General features: G+C 58.8%; 3 protein-coding genes across 6 annotated transcripts in view; 1 reads left to right on the forward strand and 2 right to left on the reverse strand.

The window, feature by feature from the left end:
* Window positions 1-459: 459 nt before the first annotated feature.
* CDT1 (chromatin licensing and DNA replication factor 1) lies at window positions 460-6,525 on the forward strand. Of its 3 annotated transcripts, none has more exons than XM_033129519.1 (11): window positions 460-1,314; window positions 1,857-1,877; window positions 1,932-2,087; window positions 2,164-2,318; window positions 2,901-3,098; window positions 3,199-3,344; window positions 3,526-3,626; window positions 4,121-4,309; window positions 4,621-4,761; window positions 4,835-5,036; window positions 5,623-6,525. In XM_033129519.1, the coding sequence occupies exons 1-11, from the start codon at window positions 1,084-1,086 to the stop codon at window positions 5,781-5,783; spliced, it is 1,701 nt and encodes a 566-aa protein (XP_032985410.1). In that variant the 5' UTR covers window positions 460-1,083; the 3' UTR covers window positions 5,784-6,525. The 3 variants fall into 3 exon arrangements, with proteins under 3 accessions (XP_032985410.1, XP_032985411.1, XP_032985409.1); XM_033129520.1 differs by having other exon boundaries at window positions 1,968-2,087; window positions 5,623-6,524; XM_033129518.1 differs by having other exon boundaries at window positions 1,857-1,864; window positions 1,901-2,087; window positions 5,623-6,524.
* Window positions 6,526-7,151: 626 nt separating this feature from the next.
* APRT (adenine phosphoribosyltransferase) lies at window positions 7,152-10,164 on the reverse strand. Its single transcript, XM_033127406.1, has 5 exons — window positions 9,543-10,164; window positions 9,263-9,369; window positions 8,076-8,209; window positions 7,770-7,848; window positions 7,152-7,547 (listed from the first exon to the last, which is right to left on the reverse strand). Exons 1-5 carry the CDS (start codon window positions 9,620-9,622, stop codon window positions 7,405-7,407), a joined length of 543 nt encoding a protein of 180 aa, XP_032983297.1. The 5' UTR covers window positions 9,623-10,164; the 3' UTR covers window positions 7,152-7,404.
* Window positions 10,165-10,561: 397 nt separating this feature from the next.
* Window positions 10,562-21,548, reverse strand: part of GALNS (galactosamine (N-acetyl)-6-sulfatase) — a 30,061-nt gene continuing 19,074 nt past the window's right edge. For both annotated transcript variants that reach the window (XM_033127404.1, XM_033127405.1), the window contains 5 exons: window positions 20,381-20,517; window positions 19,595-19,697; window positions 15,494-15,615; window positions 14,037-14,154; window positions 10,562-11,421 (listed from right to left, as the gene is read on the reverse strand). In XM_033127404.1, coding sequence (XP_032983295.1) covers window positions 11,335-11,421; window positions 14,037-14,154; window positions 15,494-15,615; window positions 19,595-19,697; window positions 20,381-20,517 — 567 coding nt within the window. In that variant the 3' untranslated portion in view covers window positions 10,562-11,334. The remainder of the gene's footprint in view (window positions 11,422-14,036; window positions 14,155-15,493; window positions 15,616-19,594; window positions 19,698-20,380; window positions 20,518-21,548) is intronic.

Genomic DNA, 21,548 nt, shown 5'->3' on the forward strand with positions numbered 1-21,548 from the left:
GCTGTTTACAAAATATGGGTCTAGTTGCCACTCCCTTTATACATATGGGAAACTCCATGCTTCACCCATCTGTTGCATCAACCTCCAACTTTCTCTTGTCATTTTGCAAGAACCAATGGCATCACCCAACTGACATTTCTGTGTTTTTTAAATATGGGCACAATTCATGCTCTTTACAGAAAACGTGGAAAAGTAAAGCCCCTCTCTCAGCCTTCACCCCTCCCAAAGACAACCTTTGTGATTTTTTTTCCTCCCAGACCTGTAGACATACTCGTACTTCAGGACCGGAGGAATAGCATTTTTCTGTGATGGGAATTCCACCAGCGGTGAACCTTGCTTACCTGGCATTAGGGTCTCAAGTTTTACAGAAAATCTAAGCTTTAGGTTTTAAGAACATTTCAACTCAGCCACTTTGAAAGCAACGTTTTTAATAGCTTGAGATGTAATTCACATATCAAAAGCTCACCCTTAAAAAAAAGCGTACAATTCCGTGGTTTCAGTACGTTCCTCTAATTCCAGAACATTTTTCTTTCTGAGGTGTCTCCCCTCAAGTTCACTCCCCAGCTGGGGGACCTTGGACAAGTCGCCCAAGCCCCAGGTTGTCTAAGGACACGCTGAGCTCCGACAGAGCCCCGCCGCGGTGGCGTGCACAGTCGGGTCAGGTGCGTGGCACCTCCCCCTAGTCCACCGGCCCCGCACAACACGTTACCGTTCGATTACACTGTAATTAAACTTAAGCTTGTAGCATTTTTCTGTTAAACACACTGTAGTTTTCCTGGACTGCACTGGCTTGATGTCCACCTAGAGCCGCATTGTTCCCCGCAAACTGCTCGGGGACCCTGAGACCGTACAAACAAACAGGCGAACACACCCCAAACCCGCCCAAAGGGCCGCGCTGCAGCGCAGACGCAGCCTGAGAGCGTCAGCGCGCATGCGCCCAGGCGCATCCATTTCCTATCCCACCCCCGCCGTCGCGTCGATGGTTTCGTCCGCGGCGGAGGTGGGGCCACGCGTGGCGCGAAAATCGGCGCGAAGCGCAGCCCCACTTCCGTCGGTGGCTCCGCTCCCGCTCTCGCCCTCGCCATGGCGCAGCGCCGTCTCACCGACTTCTTCGCGCGTCGCCGTCCCGGAACTCGCGCCGCCTCGTCGCGGGCCAAGCCGATCTGGCGCACCCCTAGCCCCGCCAAGCCCTCGCCCCGCGCCTCGGCCCTCACCATGGGCGGCAGCCGCAAGCGCGCCCGCCCGCCAGCAGAGCCCGTGCACGATAAGCCCTCGCCGCCCGCACGCAGGAAGCTGAGGCTGCCCGCCGACGCGGTGAGAGCGAGGGGCGGCCGGGACCGTGTGTGCGTGGTGGGGGGGCAGGCTGGGGAGGGGCTTCTGCAGAGACACGTCCCAGAGGAAGGGCACAGATGGGGGGCTTGGATGCAGAGTGTAAACCGAGGTCCCAAGTGGGAGTTCTGGACTGTGGCTTGGGGGTAGAGAACTGGCCGGGAGTGTCTGCAGGAGCTCAGTTCCAGCTGTCAGGCTGTGTCCTCTGGCCACCGTAGACTCCGCTTGGAGAGGACTTGCAGTGAGTGGGGAGAAACTTGGAGCAAGGGAGCTGGTGGATCTGACTGATAATTGGGAAAGCCAGAGCTGGGCACTCTGGTAAATGCTAAACCTGTCTGCAAGGCTGTTTTAGGGCTCAGGCCTGAGTAGCCGTCTTGAGAAGAACCAACAGATGGGTGGGCCAGGTCCCTCTATTAACGCAGTGCCCCCAAGAGGCTGGATTGTGGGAAGCAGAAAATCCTCTTTCTGCAGAGCCAGTGTATGGCAAGGTCTTGTCATTCATTCACCTTTGGGGTCCTTTCCCTCAGGTCTGTGGTCCTGGCTCCCCAGCTGCCCCTGGCTCCCCGTCTGCTCCTGGCTCCCCAGCTGCCCCTGGCTCCCCGGCTGCCCCTGGCTCCCCAGCTGCCCCTGGCTCCCCGGCTGCCCCTGGCTCCCCGGCTGCCCCTGGCTCCCCAGAGCACTCCTCTCCAAGGAAGAAGACAAAGAAAGCTGCTCTCTCAGCTGGTCAGCTGCCCAGACTGACACCCCAGGAGGAGAAGGTAAGGAGGCTGGATCAGGGGTGGGTGAGGAGGGCATGGGGGTGACTGGCCAGCTGACAGCAGCCTGTGTCCACAGGTCCCCTCGAAAGTCACCTTCTCTGAGCTCAAGTCGTGCCTGCAGCGGGCCCGGGAGCTGGGGGCACGGGTCCAGGAGCTGAGGGCAAGTGCCCAAAGGAATGAAGCTGGGGAACCAAATGTGCCGGAAGCCGAGAGACACCCAGCAGAGACATGGTGAGTCCTGAGTGGGCAGTCAGGTACCTCAGGAAAGGGTAAGCCTGGTAGGGCCAGGGTTGGACAGAGGGCAGGAGCTGCTCCTTCAGGGAGCCAGTACAGTCGAAAGGGCTCTCAGATCCCAGCACTGTCCCTCACTAGCCCCGAACCCTCCTCTGTCCGTAGGAGGGTACCAGTTCCTGCTTCAGTGGGCCCTTGTGAATTTCAAATTATATTGACAGCCAGCGGTTATTGGGTATTTGTGTCCTATTGCCGTGTCAGTCCTCCCCAGGTCCTGTGGTCATCATGTGCCTCTTAGAGGTAAGGAAACCAGGGCTGGGGGTAGCCAAGGACCTCCCTCAGTGACCAGGCAGGACATGGCAGAGCTGGTTTTGATGCCACACTTTTCTGTCACTATCTCCAATAGTACTTGTGACGGGGAGGTGGGCATACAGGGAATTTGTAAATTGGTAGCCATGTGTCATGGGGGCAGTTTTGTAAGCCCCAACTCTGAGGTCTCCCTAGCCATTTTCCTAGCTATTGGGTGCTGGGCAGGGTGTGGATCTGGCACTTCTCTCAAGGCCTGGCTTCCTCCCCTGGCAGTGGAGAGAAAGCGCCTGCGTACCAGCGCTTCCACGCCCTGGCCCAGCCCGGCCTCCCCGGCCTCGTGCTGCCCTACAAGTACCAGGTGTTGGCCGAGATGTTCCACAGCATGGACACCATCGTGGGCATGCTCTATAACCGCTCTGAGACTGTGACCTTCGCCAAAGTCAAGCGGGGTGTCCAGGACATGATTCGCAAGTGAGCAGGGCCCTTGAAGGGTTGGGGGTCTCATCCTGCCGATGGAGGCTGACCTGTGCCCTGCTTTGCTCTCTTAACCCCTGGCACCCTCATCCCATAGGCGCTTTGAGGAGCGCAACGTGGGCCAGATCAAAACGGTGTATCCCACGTCCTACCGCTTCCGCCAAGAGCGCAACGTCCCCACCTTCAAGGACGGCATCAAGAGGTCTGATTATCAGCTCACCATTGAGCCACTGTTTGACCAGGGTGAGTGGCTGTGGCCGAGTCCACTCATCTCTGAGCCTCAGTTTCCCCACCTGTGGTACAGTGTGGCTTTAAGCATGGGTGTGAGGCATCGGGCACTGGGCCTCATTTGAGACCTGTGGTTTTGGGGCTGGGCGACTGGGTGGGTTTGGCGCCGGGGCTCAGGCCTGGACTTGTCCCGCAGAGGCTGGCAACATGGCCCCCCAGCTCACGGCCTCACGACTACTGCGGCGGCGGCAGGTGTTTAGCCAAAATCTGGTGGAACGCGTCCGAGAGCACCACAGGGTGAGCTGGCGACCCCAAGGTGACCAAGTCAGCCCTTGTATGAGGTGTTTCCCCTGTGGTGGGCCATGTGCTGTCCTATCCTTTAGTACTTACTTGTCCCCACTGTCACAGCGCCGTCTTACCCAGCAGGAGCCGGGCTCTCTGGAGAGGCTGAGTTCTAGAATTATCAGCCACTCTCTGAGCCTGGACCGTCATCTCATACGGAAGGGGTAGGCGTGGTCAGATGGGGATCCTGGTCCCGGCTCCCAGCTGAGGCGTGGGGAAAGGGTTGGGGGGGTCTGCCCTGAACAGAGGAGTGGGGAGCTCAGTATTGTAGCCTCAGACTTTGCGAGGCTTGTGATGACTTCAGTGGGTGCTTTACTCCATGCCCTCAGCCCAGCTGAGCACCTAGGACCCAGAGAGGAAGTAGCTTGCCTGAGGGCACCCAGCTGGGATAGGAACCAGGACAGGCAGATGTGCCCAGGATCACCTGGCACCCCTCCTTTCTTGGACAGGCCTTCCTGGCCTCCCTGAACCCCCCCATGGTGGTGCCTGAGGACCAGCTGACGCGCTGGCACCCCCGCTTCAATGTGGATGAAGTGCCTGACATCAAGCCTGCTGAGCTGCCCCAGCCACCCACTACCGAGAAGGTGGCCACTGCCCAGGAGGTGCTGGCTCGTGCCCACAGCCTGATGTCGCCCAGGGTGAGGCTGGCTCTGGTCTCCCGGGGCGGGGGGGGGGGCGGCAGTCTGACCCCCACGTGGGTACCTGACAAGCTCCATGCTCTGCCATGTGTTGGGGGTGGTGGGACATGCCCTCCCCACATTCAGAGCACTGCCACCAGCAGGCTCTGCTGTGGGGTGCCCAGCACAGGTCCCCAATGTGCTGGGATGAACTTGGGCTGGACAGACAGGGCCTCCTGGGCAGTGGGTCCATGCAGACGGGCTTGGAGGGGCCTCCCCTGTGGCTGGGCCAGGGGAGGCTTCTTTTGACTTCTCCTTCTCCCTCGCTCCAGATGAAGAAGGCCTTGAGTGATCTGGCCCTGCGCACAGCCGAGCCCAGCAGCCCAGGGTTCCCTAGCCCTGTACTGCCGGCCACCCCCCCAGCTACTCCACCTGCCCCCCTGAAGGGGGTGTCCCAGGACTTGCTGGAGCGGGTGAGTGTTTGAGGTCCCGGGGGGAGTGGGGCTGGACTAGCCGTCCACTGACCACTCCCCCTGCCCACTGCAGATCCGGGCCAAGGAGGCACAGAAGCAGCTGGCCCAGATGACACGGCGCCCTGAGCAGGAGCAGCGGCTGGAGCGGCTAGAGCGGCTGCCTGAGCTGGCCCGGGTGCTGCGTAGTATCTTTGTGTCTGAGCGCAAGCCGGCACTCACCCTGGATGTGGCCTGTGCCAAGATGGTGGACAGTTACCACGTGGCCATGAGCCCAGGTGCGTGCAGGGGCAGGGGCCCGTCCCCCGTCCCAGATGAGGGTGGTCACCATGAATTTAAACTATCCCCCACACATGCTCTGGGCACCTGTTATATGTACTGGGTGAGCACCGCTCCCTGGAGCTCACCTCCTGAGCCTCTATCTGGCCCCTTCACTCCTGTAGCTTCTTGAGGCTCCCTCCCCTTCACAAATCTGGCCTTTGCCCTTGCAGTCCCTCAGTTGGCTGAGATCCCATAGTATTGCCCGTTCCCCCTGAGGTCTCTGGTCCCTTAGAGCTGCAGGACACCTCTGCTGCGGGGTTTTCAAATGCTGGGACCCGCGACAGGCTCCGTGGGAGGGCTACCTCGTTGGGCAGGCTGTGCAGTCACTGCACTGGCTCCAGCCCTTCTGTGTTCAGTTTATTCCTTTGCTCCTGGAGACAACATGTGTCTGGCCTGGGGAGAGGTTGGGGAGCAAGGGCTGGCACTAAGGAAGGCCTCTTAACAGGGCCCTGAGGTGGGAGCAGCACCCCCTTACCGATGTGCACACAGGCCTACAGATTTGGGGGGCCAGGCCCTCCAGCTCATGTGTCTCCCTCTTTTCAGGGGAGATGGAGAAGCACGTAGAGCTGCTGTCTGAGCTGCTGCCTGACTGGCTCAGTCTCCACCGCATCCGCACTGACACCTATGTGAAGCTGGATAAGGCCGCTGACCTGGCGGGTGTCACTGCACAGCTGGCCCGCCTTGCACGTGCTGAGGCACTGTGAGCCTGCCAGCTGCGCAGCAAACACCATCGTGGGCTGAGGCCCTGGCCGGGCCCGCTGGGCCTGTTTTATTCCCTTTACGAACACGCACTTCTGCTCTCGCCTCCGAGTGGCCCTGAGCATCAGAGGCTGGGCTGGGCTCTGGCGGCAGGGCCTGCGGGTCTCTGGCCAGGGTGGGTGGTACGCCCACCTCGTACAGCACATTGTAATTAAACTAGTTTCTCTTGGCTTTGTCTTGGCTACACTGGAGGTGCAGGGATGTGGGGTGTTGGGGTGGGGAGGATGGCTTTGCTGCCATCGGGTCATGCAGTGTGGTTGACAGGATAACATGCCTCCCAGATCGATACCCACGAAGGGATCTTGAGACGGGAGTTGATCCTGGATTATCCGGTTGGCCCAGTGTCATCAGAGGGCCGTCGTAAGAGGGAGAAAGGAGCAGAGATTGGAGGGTGGTGTACCGTTGGCTTTGAAGATGGGATGTGGGGTCATGAGCCACAGAATGTGGGAGGCCTTTAGACTGGGAAAGGCATGGAATGGATTCTCCATGGGGCCTCCAGAAGGCACCAGCCCCGTCTATACCTTGATGTTTTAGTATAGTTGGCATACTGTATCTGGATTCAACTGATCGAAAATTCAAAGGGAAAAAAGTTACGTTGTTGCTGACATGTACAGTGGTACCTCGGTTTTCGAACATAATCCGTTTCAGAAGACCATTCGAGTTCTGAAACGGTTGAAAATAGGCATGGTTTCCCCATAGAAAGCAATACAAAAGGGATTAATCCGTTCCAGACCTTTAAAATCAACCCCTAAAACTGCAAATTTAGCATGAATTTTACTATCTAATGATACCATAGATCGATAAAATTTATGGCATTCGTAAACCGAAACGTTCATCAACGGAGACGTTCGAAAACAGGTACCACTATACTACGTAGTTGGGCCCAGAATGTTTGGTCTGTAGTGAACACATAGGGACTTGTCATTATTCCCTAAACATATTTACATTGTATTTATGTTGTATTAGGTATGTTATGTATAGGTTACACATAACACCATTTTATACAATACTTGAGCATCCTGGTATTTTGGACACCAAGAGAAAACTAACTGTACTTCTGACCTCTAAGATAAACTTATTTTAAGCCACCAAATTTGTGTCATTTTTTATAGCACCAATGTGAAACCAATTTGGGTAGCATCTGCTTCCTAAGCTTGTCTGCCCCCCGACCAGAGAACCACAAACTGCTGCAAATGCTCTGAAAGCACCATGCAAGCACACCCAGCATGGGATCCCAGCATCTTCCTCCTACTTCCAGGCTCCATGTCCCAGATCCCCCCCTAGGCACCTGAAGAAACACCACTCTCGCAAAGTTGATTATTCATGTCATTTCACTGTAAAAAGTCAAGTAGCTGGACTTGGCTTTTCCCTGGGCCATCAGCTCCAGCCCTTTTCACTTCCAGAATTTGCGGGAAGGGCTCCAGATACTGGAGAGAATCACTCAACCATAAAAAATTTTAAAAAGCCTAGGTGGGCAGTCAGTGCCCCCTGGCGGCCAGTGGAGGTCACTAGCCACTTAGGCCGGACCTTTCCTTTTACCAGTTGGTGTGGGGCAAGGTGCCTGGGTCACTCGTACTGCAAGAGGGAAAAAAAGGGCACGGCCCCTAGCTTCTCCCTGCCCTTCAGCGAGGTCAGCTCCACCAGGCTCACACATTCCAGCACCTCGGCACGCAGTTGGACCAGCAGATCACAGGCTGTGCGCATGGTTCCTAGGGTGGGGAGGGGCAGAATGAGGCCCCCATGCAGCCTGGGTCACCCAGGTGGTTGGGGGAAGAAAGAATTGGCATTGCAACCAGGCTCCCATCTGGCACACAGGTAAACTACAGTGACGAGGCCCTAGTCCACTTCACACACACAAATGGCGAGGTACTTTCTCCCACCCCCACCAGCTCCCTGGTGCCAGGCCCTTTTCACTCGGGGGAGACGCTCACCGCCAGTGGCCAGCAGATCATCCACGATGACCACCTTCTGCCCCGGCTCCAGGGCATCTTTCTGGATTTCCAGCTCAGCCTGTGGATAGGAAGCGGGCGTTGGTGTGTGGCGCTCAGGAGCTGACAAGGGGTCACCACCTGGGCCCTGGTTTCAACCCACCCCATTGTTTCCTGGCTATGTGAACCTGGCCCAGTGTCTTAGCCTTTCTGAGCTCACATCCACTCCAACCACAGCAGCTCTACTTGACTCCACAACTCTCCCTTGGGGAATGGAGGGTCCATGGCAACAGCCCACAGCTCTCTCACCTTCCCGTATTCCAGTGTGTAGGAGGCAGACACGGTGGGACCCGGCAACTTCCCTCGCTTTCGGATGAGCACGAAGCCCAAACCAAGCTCCTGGGCCAGGGAGGGGCCAAACAGAAAGCCTCGCGAGTCTAGGCCTGTTGGCAAGAGTTGGGATGTTTTGGGGGCAGCTGTGTGGCATGGCAGCATGGGCGTCCCCCCACAGGCCAGGGCTGGATAACGACAAGTAGTCACCATAGTGACACACAGTGCCTGGCTTTGCTGGCTCCAGCTAAAAGGCCAATGACATCCATCCATTCAAGGAGTGTTGACTGAGCACCTACCACGTGCAGGGACTGCTGGGTGCTGGGGAATAGGAGGTTAGGAGCTAGGGCCAGGGACAGGTCCGTCCTACAAGGCTGAGTAAATAGCCAGAGCAGCGTGGCCTTGGGGTAAGTCACCTGACCTCTTCCCAGCTTGTCTCTAACTGGGCTGGTAGTAACTATGAAATACCATCAGCAAACGGCTCTTTTCTTCAAGAAGCTGCCCCAAGGAGCTTCTTGTCCAGGAGAGGCAGTGACCGGGCACTCGCCACCTGTTGCAGTATACTGGGAGGGGAACAGCAGGGCTGTGCTCTCAAGGCAGCAGGGAGTCATGAGAGCATCAAAGTTGGGGCTCTTCCAGATCTCTGCTGGCCTTCTGGAAGCCCCACAATGGGTCAAGGGCCTGGCACAGAGCAGGGGCTCAAGACTCACTTGTAGAAGGGAACAAGATAGCTTGCCTGGCCCAGTGGACTCCGGTCCGACATTCCTCATGGAAATTCCCTAGTGCTGCAGACTAAGAACTGGGTGGCGCAAGCCTTTTCTCTGCTGGTACCCACCCAGCAGAGGCCATTTCCCAGGCAGCTGGAGAGGCCTGTGCCCCTCTCAGAGCTGCAAAGTAGGGAGGCAGCGGATCTATCCCTACAGCTCAGGCAAGAGTTATTACTCAAGCAGTTGGCGGCTCCCCTAAACAGAGGTGGGGCCGTCCCTCTCTCCGTCTGCTTGGCTCAGGGGAAAAGAACCCCACCCAACCGGCCTCCTGGCCCCTGGCCCAGACCCAGTAACCTCTCCACCCCACGGCCTCCCAGGTGAGGACGTGGAGGCAGAAAGTGCTGGCCCTGGAGATCCCGCGGCGGCCAGGGTCCCGTCGGCCCTGGTGCCCCCACTTGCCCACAATGTAGTCGATCTTGTCGCCGTGGGTCTTCTTCAGGTGGTTCGCCAGGAGACTGATGGAAGCGCGGAAGGAGTCAGGGTCCTTCAAGAGGGGCGAGATGTCCCTGGTGCGCAAGGACAGGCATGGTGACCTCGGGGTCCGGCACGGAGTGGGGGCGGCAGTCCTCCGGGGCAGAGCCCACGGGCACGCCGATAACCCCACTCTACCGGCGGGACAACGGCCCGGGGCCGGCGCCGGCGCGGCCCAACTCCCCACGTGGCCCACCCGCGCCCGCACCTGAACAGCACGCCCGGGATGGGGAAGTCCGGGAAGCTGCGGATGCCCCGCGCCACCAGCTGCAGCTCGGAGTCCACCATTGCTGCGTCCGCGCGTGTCTACGGGCGAGTGGAGAGCTCGGAGGCTCGGCGCCTGCGCGGGGCGGGGCGTAGCCCGGCAGAAACGACGAGCGGGGCGCGCAGTCTCCCGCAGGAAGTCCGGTGTTTCATCTCTTACGTGCCCTCGAGTTTAAGACGCCTGCTTATTTCTTGTACCCTGAACTGATGGCGTCCCTGCCTCAAGGACACTCGGCAGGGGCCGAGGTGCGAGTTACGGCCGACGGAATGTGGCGTCTACGCAAGCCCCGCCGGGCTCTCCGGGGTATCGTCGCGCCGTTTGGGCCTCCCCGAGAGCTCCGGCAGGTCCTCAGGACAATTCTGGCTAGGACCCCAGGCCGAGGCGGGTGCTCGCTGGCCCTGCCAAGCTCCCGGCACGCACCGGCCTCGGCCCCCTTCCCGGAGGGTCTCGCCCGATCTGCGGCACCGCACGAGGGGGCGTAGGCGCACGTAGACGAGTGCGGCCCAGGCCTTCCCGCCGGGGAATGAAGGTGTTCCTGGCAGGAGTCAAGTGCAACCTGGAGGGGTGGAGCAGCCGAGGGAGGGGCCCAACCGGGGGTGGCGGCCCTTAGTGACGGGTTTCTCGGGGGCCTGCGGTGGGAGGAAGCTCCTCCCAGCCCTGCGGACCGGGCAGTTGGGGAGAGGGAGTGCTGGACTGCTTGGCCGGTGGGAAAGCACAGCGCCCTGTGTCTGCAGAGGAGGCTGAGGGGCACACCATTGCAGACCCCTATTATGGTACCCAGGGGTGGACGACTCCTCTAAAATGATCTTTTAAAAAAGCTGAAATGCCTGTTACTTTATTTTAAAACTGTTTTCTTCATAATTTCCCAATCTGAATACAATTTTGGCAAGACTATCACTGCAGACTTGAAAACCCCATTCAGTGGAAGGAGCTCCTTGTAGCTTCAGGGCGGGGACCTTGGATTGTTCGGGCTCTTGTGATGTGGGCCAAAGGGCTTATGCTCATGCTTTGCCACACCAGGTGCCGTGGGGAGGAGGGTGGGCGGGGGTGTGAGGAGCAGACACACCTCATAGTGTGCTGGGGGTAGGGGTCTAGATCCCTAAGCAAGGTGGAAAATCGAGGGTGCTCTGTTCCCTCCTGTCCTCAGGGAAGCAGCGGCATCAGCTGTCCCCACTGGGTGGGGGATGTGTTAGCTGTTGAGAATCTGGATTAGGGAAGCCCTTTGCCTCCTCCCCCTCCATGTGGGGTGGTGCAGGGAGGTGGAGCTGGGGTGCCCCCTCTGTGCAGCACCAAGGGGCTCAACACAGGATTGGCATAGCCTCCCTTGACACTGGGCAGAAGTGCTGGAGGGGCAGCTGGGGGCAGCTGTGGTGAGTCACGCCCCCTGCACCTGGGAATGGAGGCCAGGCCCCGGACAAGGCCAGCCGGGAGGTGGCAGGAGTTGAGTGGGAGGATGGGAGCCAGGTAGGAGTACTGAGACCTGAAGGCAGCAGCTGATGTGGGGTGTCACGGTCAGGCAGCCAGGAGGAGGGCTGAGGAATGACTCCAGGGCCAGGTGCTGTAGCCTTGCAGGTTCCGCTCCACGGTTGCAGGTGACGTCTCTCCGGTGGTGGGCAGGGCAGAGGGCAGTTGGGGCTTCTCCAGTGTGGGAGCCCTGAGGCCAGACCCTTCCTACCCCCCAGGCACTTGCAGGGCCAGTGGGAGGCACCGGGCCTGTTCTGACCCTAAGCAGGTGCTAGTGGGGCCAGGAGCACTTCTTGGGGACAGATTCTGGTGGCGTCAGGCACTTTCCCAACTTTTCACAGCCTGGGGGTGCCCAGTTCTGGAAGTGAAAATTCAGAAAGAGAATGTGCAGTTATTCCAAGCACTTCTGGACTCAGCAGTTTCCAGACTCCTGACCTGGCCAGGCCCATCCAACTGGCTGTGGTGTGGAAGCCACTGTCTCCACTGCAGCCCAGGTCAGACCAGCACAGGAGACACCTGGGCTCCCCAAGGCTAGTGATGGGCAAGAGGGTGAGGCCTTAGGGTGTGGGTGGCCATGGAGTGGGGCCTGCGCCTGACCCCTCTGTTATCCAAGGGGACTGCGTGCTAACTGCCCCAACCCCTGGCCACATTCCAAGTGGAGGCAACTCGGGGGCCTGCACACGCCCCACTGTGATAGAGAAGGAGCTTCACGTTCCAGGCAGGGCTGACTGAGAGGCTTCATACACCGCCTCATGATTTCCCACAGAAAGCTCTGTCAGGAACCCTTTCTCCAGGGGGGAGCCGGCCTGTTTCAGTGCAACCCTCGCCCAGCTGTGCACTTTGATGTGCAGACTTCCTGGCAACAGAAAGGGATACCCATGCCCCTAAGAGGGAGCTTTCCTGGTTTTGCCATGTTCCCCCAGTGCCCAGGGGGTGTCCCTATATGCCACAGTTGGGAGACTCAGAATCACTCTGGGGGCACTCACCCACGACAGGACCTCAGAGTACGCATGTTACTGAATCAGAGCATCAGCGACAGGGAAAGCCCTCTCCCGCCCTGGACCACATCTCTTGGCTCCTGTGGTCATGTGGGTCCTGGGTGCCCACATGGAGAGGAGCCAGGCATCTGGGCAGGACCGGGTTTTGATAAGGTACCTGTTCCCGACTTGAGGCAAAGCAGGGAGAGCCGCAGGCGCGTGCAGGACACAGATTCTGGGCCCAGCCTTCAAATCGGGGGGTTTGGGGAGGGCCAGTGCCTCAGTGTCTGATGCTCAGGAGGATAGCCAACTACTGTGAGGCCTACAAGGTGCACGGGACTGGGCTTGTCAGAGACCAGAGGACACCACACCGAGTCCTCGCCAGGGCTGAGCTAGGGGGTGGACGTATGTGTGTGGGGTTCAGGGCTGAGCTGGGGGGCTGGAAGTATGGGGGCCAGGGCTGAGCTGGGGGGTGTGTTTGAAGGAGGGCTGAGGGCTAATAGTGGAACTTTCCCTCCATCTAGGGATCAGGGAAACCCAGGGGTGTAGAGAGAATGAGTGGGGGGACCCTCCGGCTTTGCACACACACATGCCCACACCCCTCTCCAGTGAAAGCGCTCACGTTAAGTCTAGGGGCTAACCCACACTGTTCCCACTTGTCTTCAGTTCATTTTTGGGGTTTGCGGGGGTGGGTGTCCCCCACGTTCTTCCATTCAAGCGGCAGCCAGACTGGCAGTTCCTGCGGCGCTCAGGAGATGGTGGCAGTGCCCTGGCCAGGTCAGCCGCCTCTCCTCTCCCCTACCCACCCCTCCCCTTCCTGAGACCCTCTTCGTCTCTAAGAAGCTGGGACTCTGCTTGCACCGTAGCGCAGGTGCCACTGGGGGAAGGGAGACATTGTGTTGGGGTCGGGCACAGCATTGCTTTCACAGAAGGACAAGATGGGGTCTGGAGCAGGCACCAGGGGTTCTTCCCCAGGTAGGGTGCTCTGAGGCTCCTGGGACCTGACGGACCTTGGGGTCCCTGACTCTTCTACTTTACTGCTGAGTTTACAGGCCAGCATACCAGCCTGGCACCCCTCTAAGAAGCGGGGGGCCTGCTGGTGCCCGCCCTGAATGTCTTCCTGTGGTGAGCCCCAGATGTGGGCAACAGTGACGAGCCCGTCCCCTCTGGCCCTGGTGGCTTCGTCCAGCTCAGTCCCCGCAGCCACTGCCAAGGCTCTCCCCCCGCTAATAATCCTCACTGCTAGGAAAATGCTTCTAATATCCCGACTCCATTTTCCCTGCAGTTTCCTCCCATCGCACCCCCTCTGCACGCTGACTGCTCACACAATCACTTCCCTCATGGGGGCAGGCACCCTGGGCTCCATTTGGCCCGGCTGCACTTCAGGGTGCTTAGCTGCCCTCACAACGGCCTCATGGGTCCAGGGAGTGGGGTGCTTGGGGAGAGGGGCTGACAGGCTGGGAAGCCAGGCTAAGCCATCCAGCTTTGCTCTGTGGGATTTGAGGTGCCACCGGAGCTTCTGACACTGAGACACGTGAATTGCCTGTCTTTGTGGAGATGGGTGCCAGACACTTCCAGTTACCAGGTGGGCCCCCCACGTGCTTCAAGGAGGTCTGTCCCTGCAGGGACCTGCGTCTGCTGTGCTGAGAGGTGGGCCCCATGGGCAGGCCATATACCCAGGCCATGTCCACACCCCACAGGTCTGGCTTGTCCTGCATCTGTAGAGGGGTCAAGTGGCCCCTCACACCTGTGAGACCTAAGACAGAAACAGGAGGGAAGCGGGGTTCTGGCCGGCAGCCCCAGCAGCCTCTGGAAGCGTGCTCTCTGCTGGTGTCCAACACACTGCCCAGTGGTCACCCTGCATCCAAGAGGCTGCCAGACTCGCCGCAAACCTCTGGGGCTTGTGTCCAGGATGAAGGTGCAGTGCTGGGCGTACAGCCCCACGGCACTCACATCGCACCCTCCCAGCACTGACAGCCACGTAGAAACCACTTACCATGACCGCCTGGTTGCACACGTTGAGCTGGGGCTGTCCAGGGACCAAGGCCTCCTGGTGCTGCTCAACGACTGGGGTGATCCTGCGAAGGACGTCCAGGTACTCGGTGCTGGCAAAGCTAGAGGTGAGAGTGCATCAGATCACTGAGGTGGGGAGGAGAGGAGTAAGGTGGGTGGGGTAGGACGCCCAGGTAGGCCAGGAAGGGGCCTGCGGACCAGAGGACCCTTCCCAGATGGTGCCACCATCCAGCCGCCTCCTGGGAAGAGATAGCTGAGAGGGGCCGGGGCCTCCACCTCTGCCCCACTTGTCCTTCCCTATAAATAAGGTGTCAGGCAGAGCCATGGGACAGGGACAGCAACCGTGACTCTTCAGTCTTCCTGTTTAGGGCCTTGGCCGATGGGTGGACCAGAAGAGCATCCTGCATCCCTGCTGGCCCCAGGCTGTACCAGATCCTGGCAGGTTCCCAGAGGCCTTTTCCCCACTTTCACGGTCCCTCTTTAATCTCTTTGGCCCAGGTTTCCTCCTCTCAGGAGTGACAGGCCCTGCCCCCATTGCTGCTGTCTCGGAGCACGTCTGACACTGTCACCCCCAGGTCAGCCCTGCTCCTCAGACCTCCACACCAGTCTGACACTGCCTGCTCTGTTGGCTACACTCTCTCCACACAGCCCCCATGCTTCTCAAAGCAGGTCTCAGGCGTATTTTCTTTCTTTCGAGGATTCTGTGGCCAAATGCACTGGGAAGGACTGGCTTCACCAAGTTCAGCAGTTTTGGGGACAAGGCTTCTCACACCGCTGTGGGAGTGCAGGCGGGAGACTCCAGGAGGCGCCACACTCAGCCCTGGACCCTTCTGAATAAGGCGGCGGCTCCAGGAGCTTCTTGCCCACAGCTGTGTCCCCCAGGGGACCCTGGGCAAGTCATGTCCCTACCCAGGTCCCCGCCTCCTCTTCTGTAGCCCAGACATGAGGTGTTGCAGGCTTCTGAGGGAGCAGGGGGTGTAGGTGGGTGCCCAAGGGAGCCTCCAATTGGGGCAATAACCCTGAATGCCACAGCACCCCCAAACAGTGGTGACATGAATCTAACGAGGGCACTCTCGGGAGGGCGTGTTCCACACATCTTCGCCCTATGACCTTGAATTTTGGGGGCTGCTAAGGTGGGGAAGTGGTGATATCTGGCCACATTCACAGCCAGTGAGGGGGAGAGGCAGGATTCGAACCAAGCCTCTTCCACCTTAGCTACCTCACTGTGTCAACCTTCTGCACGTTGCCACTGGGAGGGGGTGCTCAGCGGTCGTCTCTGTCCTTATGATCTACCTCGATGGAGCCTGCGCCCAGGTCCCCAGGTTGGCTCTAGCCATGGAGGCACCAGCGAGACGGGCTAAAGGCCTGGGGCTGCAGGGGCAGGGCTGTGTGCCCTGACTACAGCCTGGCAGTCTCCAGGCCTCCCTGCGCCCCGCTCACCTGAGGGGATACCTCTCCCCTGGGTCTCGTCCCAGATGGAAGACCAGGGGCAGCTTCGTGTGCTCTTCCTGCGTGTGGGTGGTGACTCCTGAGATGTTCTGCCCAGGGCAGAAATCAATGCCCTGCAACAAGAAGCAGGGAGGACAGGTGAGCACTGTCTGTGTGAGTGTGTGAGATCCAGCCACGAGGCTGGCCAGTCCATCCTGAACGAGTCTGAGCGGTCAAGGCCCGAGCAGGCCTGAGGATGGGATCCTACAGGGTGGAGCCTTCCCACCCTCCTGGGCCCCACGGCTGCTGAGCGGTCATGCCCTGTGTACTATCTCCTAGTTTTTTGGAACCTCCCCCCCTTTTCTGGGTGTGTGTGTGTGTGTGGGTGTGTGTGTGTGAATCTCTTTAAACTATTCAAGCCCATTTCACATCTTGACTGCCTCTAATTTCCAGAGCAAAGCTTTACACCCTCACTCTAACCACATCAATGCATGGTGCTCAACAGTCCTTCAAGACCCTTCACTGGTGAGGAGGGACCTTGGGCCTGAAAGCCAGAAAAACACAAACACAGGAACGGCCCAGAGGGGACCCAGATGACCAAGTTAACAGGCAGGGACCCTACAATGACTATGGTTAATATAGTCAAGGAAACAGGAAAAGATAGAGAGTGCAGATAATGCCAGGCTCCCCCAAGGCTCAGGTGTGGCCCCCACGGCCCCACGGGCGAGCCCCGCTCAGGCCTCCTCCGCCTCCTGGGTTCTTTACAATGTGGCCTCTGATGTGTGTCTAGAACGGGCTTCCTAGATCAGAGTGTGTTCTGAGCTTTGTCCAGGTCCTGGGCAGCCCTGAAGCCTGAATGTGGCCTCAGGCCAGATGCTCCCTCAAAGCTGTGGCCTGCAGTCTGGAGCTCTGGGCCGCCAAGGCCTGAAGGCTGCCTTTGGGGCTCCCTGACTTGGGAAAAGGAAAAGCTCCCTACCATCCAGGGGGAATCAGATGAGGCCAGGGGGACCCCAGTCTCCAGCTAACACAGGGCAGTGTTGACAGACAAGTCTGGAGAGGTGGCTGTGATCCGTGCCCTGTGAAAGGCTTTCTGTAGGTGTTAGTGCCACCTGACAGGCAAACCATTTCTAACCCCTATGTGTCTGTAATGGACAGCTGGGCAGTGGAGCACTTAATATTCTGCTTTTCAATAAAGCAGGGAAGTTAGGAGCCCGTGAAATTCCATTTATCTGCACTGAGCAGTCGAGTCCCGAGTCAGGGGCTGTAGTCTAAGTTACTGAGCACGGCCAACAGTGGACACGCAGGGCTTCCAAAGGAGGTGACCCTTTGACCTTCTAGGAGAACTGCCAGAGAACAAATACGAATTTAACAGTGGGAGAGAAACAACCACATTTAGCATAAAAATGCTGAGCGGTTAATGGAGAAGTAGCTCAGTCTAGACAGAAGACAAATTATAATTTGGATGCAAATCAAATAAGCTATTTAATTAAGATCCTGCTAATTAGTATAGGAGTTTTCTCTTACAACTGTTGTCATGTGAGTCTCACCCTGGGGGCACTGCAGCTGAGCCAGCCCCCTCACCATGCAGCTTTCCTTCTCCCCTCTTCCCCTGGAGTGGGAGCAGGCGCACCTGCAGGTCACAGCAGGCTTTTTGGAGGGTGGGAGGGAGGAGGGGGATGAGCGTGCACTGTGGCTAACGCCTGGCATTGAGTCCAGAAGTGCAGGTCACATGGGTACATGTACCTCCCTCTGCCCTCTTTCCCATGGCCTCAGGCAGCCTCCATGGTGGGAGGTCGTGGACTTGTCCGGGACAGTGACCCCAGGTTCGGCAGGGAAAGATGCTCACTCCCTCCTCCTCCTCCTCTAACATCCACCAGTTGTGAGTGGATGGAAGACCTGGGGCTCAGGCAGGTGGGGCACCACACAGCAGGACCCCAGGACTGGGGAGGGGGTACCTAGAGAGAGTGAGACACCCCAGGACAAGTGTACAGCCAGGTCCACTCACGTGACCCCCAAACCTGGGAACCGCAGACAGTCACACACCCAGCTGAGTTGTACCCCAGGCCTCTCCCGGAGCTGGGCTCCATGTGGCCTCTGAACAAAGCTGTCCCTAATGTGGTAACTGTCTGGAAGGGACGGGAGGAGGATCAAAGTCTCCCCTGGTGCTCAGGGGAGCTGTTGATGGCCGCGGGGTCCTTTCTTTCTGACTTCACGCGCCCCGAGCTTTATTGATCCCTGGGGGGAGAAGGGCCATCAAACGGCAGTGTGGCAGTCCCCGTGGCATTTAAATCAAATTGTGACTGCTGAGATGCAATGTAGTGAACCCACAGCTGATTCTGTGTCCACCAGCTGCCCTAGGGCCTCCCCTAGTCTCTACACACATTGGAGAAGGGAGTGTTTTGTGCTTCACCTACCAAGAAAACAGAAGCCATGCAGACTAGAGCAGCCCAGGTGCTCTCACAAACAACCCTCAGAAAATGGAAGACATGCATCCGCTGGACACTGGGTGGGGGCTGGGCAGTGAGGGGAGTACCAGCCGACTGTTCTGGGGTGGCCTTTCCTGACACATCCTAACCCCACCATAAACATGGTCGAGTCAGGACAGGCTGTACAGGTGCTGGACTTTTTTGGCGCTCTTTCTGGAAACGCTCTCCCAGTCCTTCTGAGTTCTGGGTGAGTAGAAGCTGGGCTGTGTCTCACTTGGCCCAGGGCTGACAGGACCCTGCCCCAAAAGGCCCTGAGAGCTCACAGGACAGGGAGCTGCAGGGAGGGCTGAGGGGTGGTTCTCAGAACACCAGCCACACCTGCCAGCTGGGCCACCTGGATTCTTAAGCAGCAAACAGTGGGGACCCCAGAGGCCCCGGGCAGTCCCTGTGTGGATGGCAGGGAAAGAAGGGAGAAGCGAGGCCACATGGCTGTCCCTTAAGGTCCCCACACTGCCAGCCTCTGGGTGCCTTTTGGGTGCTGCTACAGCTTCTTAGCCCCTGGGTGTCTAAAGGGCAAGCCAGGCGTGGCCCCGGCAGTTGGGGGATGGGGAGAGGAGGTGGTGGCCATAAGTCAGGAGGGCCGAGTGGGGTCTGGGAAGACCAGAGACAAGAGCACAGGCCAGGCCATGCCGCTCACTGAGGGAGAGTTCCAGAAGAGGCCCGATTGGGGGTTGTTGTCACAGAGTCTGAGGGGCCCATAGAAGGCAGAAGAGAAGCAAAGGCTCGCTGGGTCCGTCTGAGCCCGCCCGCTGCCTCGCCATGCTTCTGATCACCATCGGGAAGTTCACGGGCACTGGCCGCGTGGCGGAAGCACACATTGTGCTCGGCTCTGCCCGAGTGCCTGGGGTCCCCGCGGTCGGGCATTGCACAGGTAGCCCCTGGGCCCAGCCCAGGACCAGACAGACCAGTGATCCACTAAGTCTGCAATCTGCATCCCAAGTGGTGCAGAGTGTTCTAGTATTTAGATTTTTCATTAACTTAAATTGCTTTTCCTCCCAATTAAGGCACATTAGCAAGTTTTTCCTGTGTCTAAAGACCCAGACGCTGGGAGGGGTGGGGGCTGAGAGACCTGGGGGTGGGAGGGGGTGTAGGAGGAGGCAGCAGAGAGAAGATGCAGGAAGACGGAAGGGTAGGCAGGATGGCAGTGGAGAGAAAATGCCCTGAGGGGCAGCAGGAATCTGAGACCATGTGCTAAGCACTCTGGGGTCCATAAGCCCTCGGGGCAGACACTGTGATGCAGACACTATGACAGCCCTTCACAGAGCACCTGGCCAGGCCTCGGAGGGGGAAAGTGGGGCGCGGGGAACATGGAGAGGGAGTCGGGGGAAGGTACCCTGGGTTCATCTGGGCCCTGAGGCGACTGGCCTGGGTCTGGGTCTGAGCCTGCCCTGAGGCCTCCTTTCCCCAGGCTCTGGGTGGCCTCAGAGAGGGTGGAGCATCCAAGTCCCGAGGTGATGTCCTTATAACTACACCATGGCGACCCCAACCCCTTATGGCGGGAAGCATGCGACCTGTGAGGCCGACAGCACTCGGCAGAAGCCTCCTGCCGACCTCCTCTGCTCAGATGCACCCTTAAGGATAAGGTGGGGGGTGGCGGTGCAGAGTCCACAGCCCCAAGTCCCCTTACCTGTCTGAACTCCTCCCATGAGTTGGTCCAGGTCCAGAAGTGGGCCTTGTACTGGCCCAGGGTGACCGCCATCAGCGTGTTGCCACGGTAATAGAATATGGGCCTGTTAGGGAGGGAGGGGAAGGCTCAGGTGACTGAAGAGACCCAGGCGCATGGTTCGGGCTGAGATGTTACAGACACGACCGTGCTGAAATCACATGGGCACAGGTGCAGAGGTCCCCCAAGCTGCGGGGTGAGCCCACAGTCACCCATCGTTCTTGGCCTTGTGAGGCTAGGTGGGGAGGGAAGCTAGTAGCAGATGGCTGCCAGACAGAGGCTCTGGCCCCACTGAGGGGAAGACAGCTCACGGAGCCTGTGGCCTCAGGCACCTTCCCTCCTCCACAGTCAACAGGCTTTTGTGTCAGGTTTCAAGGGAGAAAAAAATAAGCAATATTGAAAACAAAACCAAAAACAAAACACAAGCCTGTCTAATCCCTGCCCTAAACCCCGAGATGGGTAGCTGGAGAGAAACTGACTCTGGACACAAAGCATTTTAGTGCAGAGGGGGAAGGTAGGACCTGGCTCCAGAGGTTTGGGGTGGCTGGTGACTTGGGCAGAGGGACCCATGGCCAAGACAGAAGGGATGGACCCTGCAGGGAGGATGCATTTTGTATTGGAAGGTCCCAAGGGTCTCGCCTTCCTTTGCCCTGAGCCAGCTGGGTGAGGAAACCTGCTTTGTCAGCCAGTTCCGGCTCTGTCACCTGGTGCTGGGGGGAGGGGCAGGGGTGCGTGCCGTCTAGAACTAACCTGTCCATCAGCTTGCCCTGCAGCATGGCAGGGAGGAGGTTGAGGCCATCAATCACCCTGTCGCTGGGCGGCTCCAGGCCCGCGAGGGACAGGCTGGTGGTGAAGAGGTCCATGACGCTGCCCAGCTGGTGGCTCACCTGAAATGAACACGGGCAGACACGTACTCAGGATGACGACCTGCCCTGACCAGAAGGTGGTCAGGGGCCAGGGGCCAGGGGCCAGGGCTGTGTGTTCTGCTGCTGCCTGGCTGGGTCTACAGAGGCATGCGGGCTCACACACACATGGCCACGCAGCCGCAACCTGTACAGTGTGTTCATACACGAGAACACGACGTACACACGTGTTTGCACACGCCCGGCCCTAGCTTGGTCCCAGTCCCACCCAACCCCAGGTTCTTCTGGAACTCCACATGTCCGTGAGCATCTGGCTGACTGAATGTGGCGACCACACAACTCTCCCACCTCAGGGCCTGAGAAGGCGGGACAGGCCCTGTCACCAGGAGTGGCCTCGGGGAGATCAGGGGCTAAGTGGGGATCAAACCGGCTGTCTGACCACAGCACAGGCAGGGCCCCGCCCCCTCCCCAGCGCCTTCAAATGGGAACCAGACAGAAGGGAGAAGACGTGCCCTCCCAGGGAGCCACCTGCGGGGTCCCACCTCAGGAGGCCCTCCCTGAAACGACTGTTAAAACGACTGTCATGTCATTTTAACACTGTCACTGTGAATTGCCAAGTCAGGTTCAAGTGCAGGTGGAAGAAAGACCCTTGAGACCCAGAGTAACATGGAGAGCAAGGGGAAGAGAGGTGGGAGGGGGAGGGAGGGCAGACGGACTGGACTGGGGGGTGAGGACTGGCTGGCCTTTTCTCCAGAGGCTGCGCCTGCTCACATGTAATGGTCCAACTCCACAGAGCCAGCAGGAGGTGGCCCTTTGGACAGGCCTAAGGAGTTGTGGCTGGGGGCTGCCCACTCGTCTCCTCGGACACACATCTGTTCCCTACACACAGCTCTGCCTTGTCTGGAGCCCCCCCAGTTCCTTCACTCCTGAACGCTGGATCTGGCGGCAAGGGCCTTGTTAGTGGGGAGAACCCTAGAGGGCCTGTGGGCAGGTTTGGCAGAGCAAGCATCCTCCTGGGCCACTGCCCAACTTCAGGATTCCCACGCCCCAGGGCA

This window comes from Rhinolophus ferrumequinum, chromosome 15 (genome assembly GCF_004115265.2).
Source record: "Rhinolophus ferrumequinum isolate MPI-CBG mRhiFer1 chromosome 15, mRhiFer1_v1.p, whole genome shotgun sequence".
Lineage (NCBI taxonomy): Eukaryota > Metazoa > Chordata > Mammalia > Chiroptera > Rhinolophidae > Rhinolophus > Rhinolophus ferrumequinum.

Coding starts and splice junctions, on each gene's coding strand:
- CDT1 (XM_033129518.1), top strand. CDS start 1,084: ATGGCGCAGCGCCGTCTCACCGACTTCTTCGCGCGTCGCCGTCCCGGA. Junction 2,088..2,163: donor TGACACCCCAGGAGGAGAAG/GTAAGGAGGCTG, acceptor CTGTGTCCACAG/GTCCCCTCGAAAGTCACCTT. Junction 4,310..4,620: donor ACAGCCTGATGTCGCCCAGG/GTGAGGCTGGCT, acceptor CCCTCGCTCCAG/ATGAAGAAGGCCTTGAGTGA.
- APRT (XM_033127406.1), bottom strand. CDS start 9,622: ATGGTGGACTCCGAGCTGCAGCTGGTGGCGCGGGGCATCCGCAGCTTC. Junction 9,370..9,542: donor ATCCCGGGCGTGCTGTTCAG/GTGCGGGCGCGG, acceptor CTTGCGCACCAG/GGACATCTCGCCCCTCTTGA. Junction 8,210..9,262: donor CAAGATCGACTACATTGTGG/GCAAGTGGGGGC, acceptor TCTTGCCAACAG/GCCTAGACTCGCGAGGCTTT.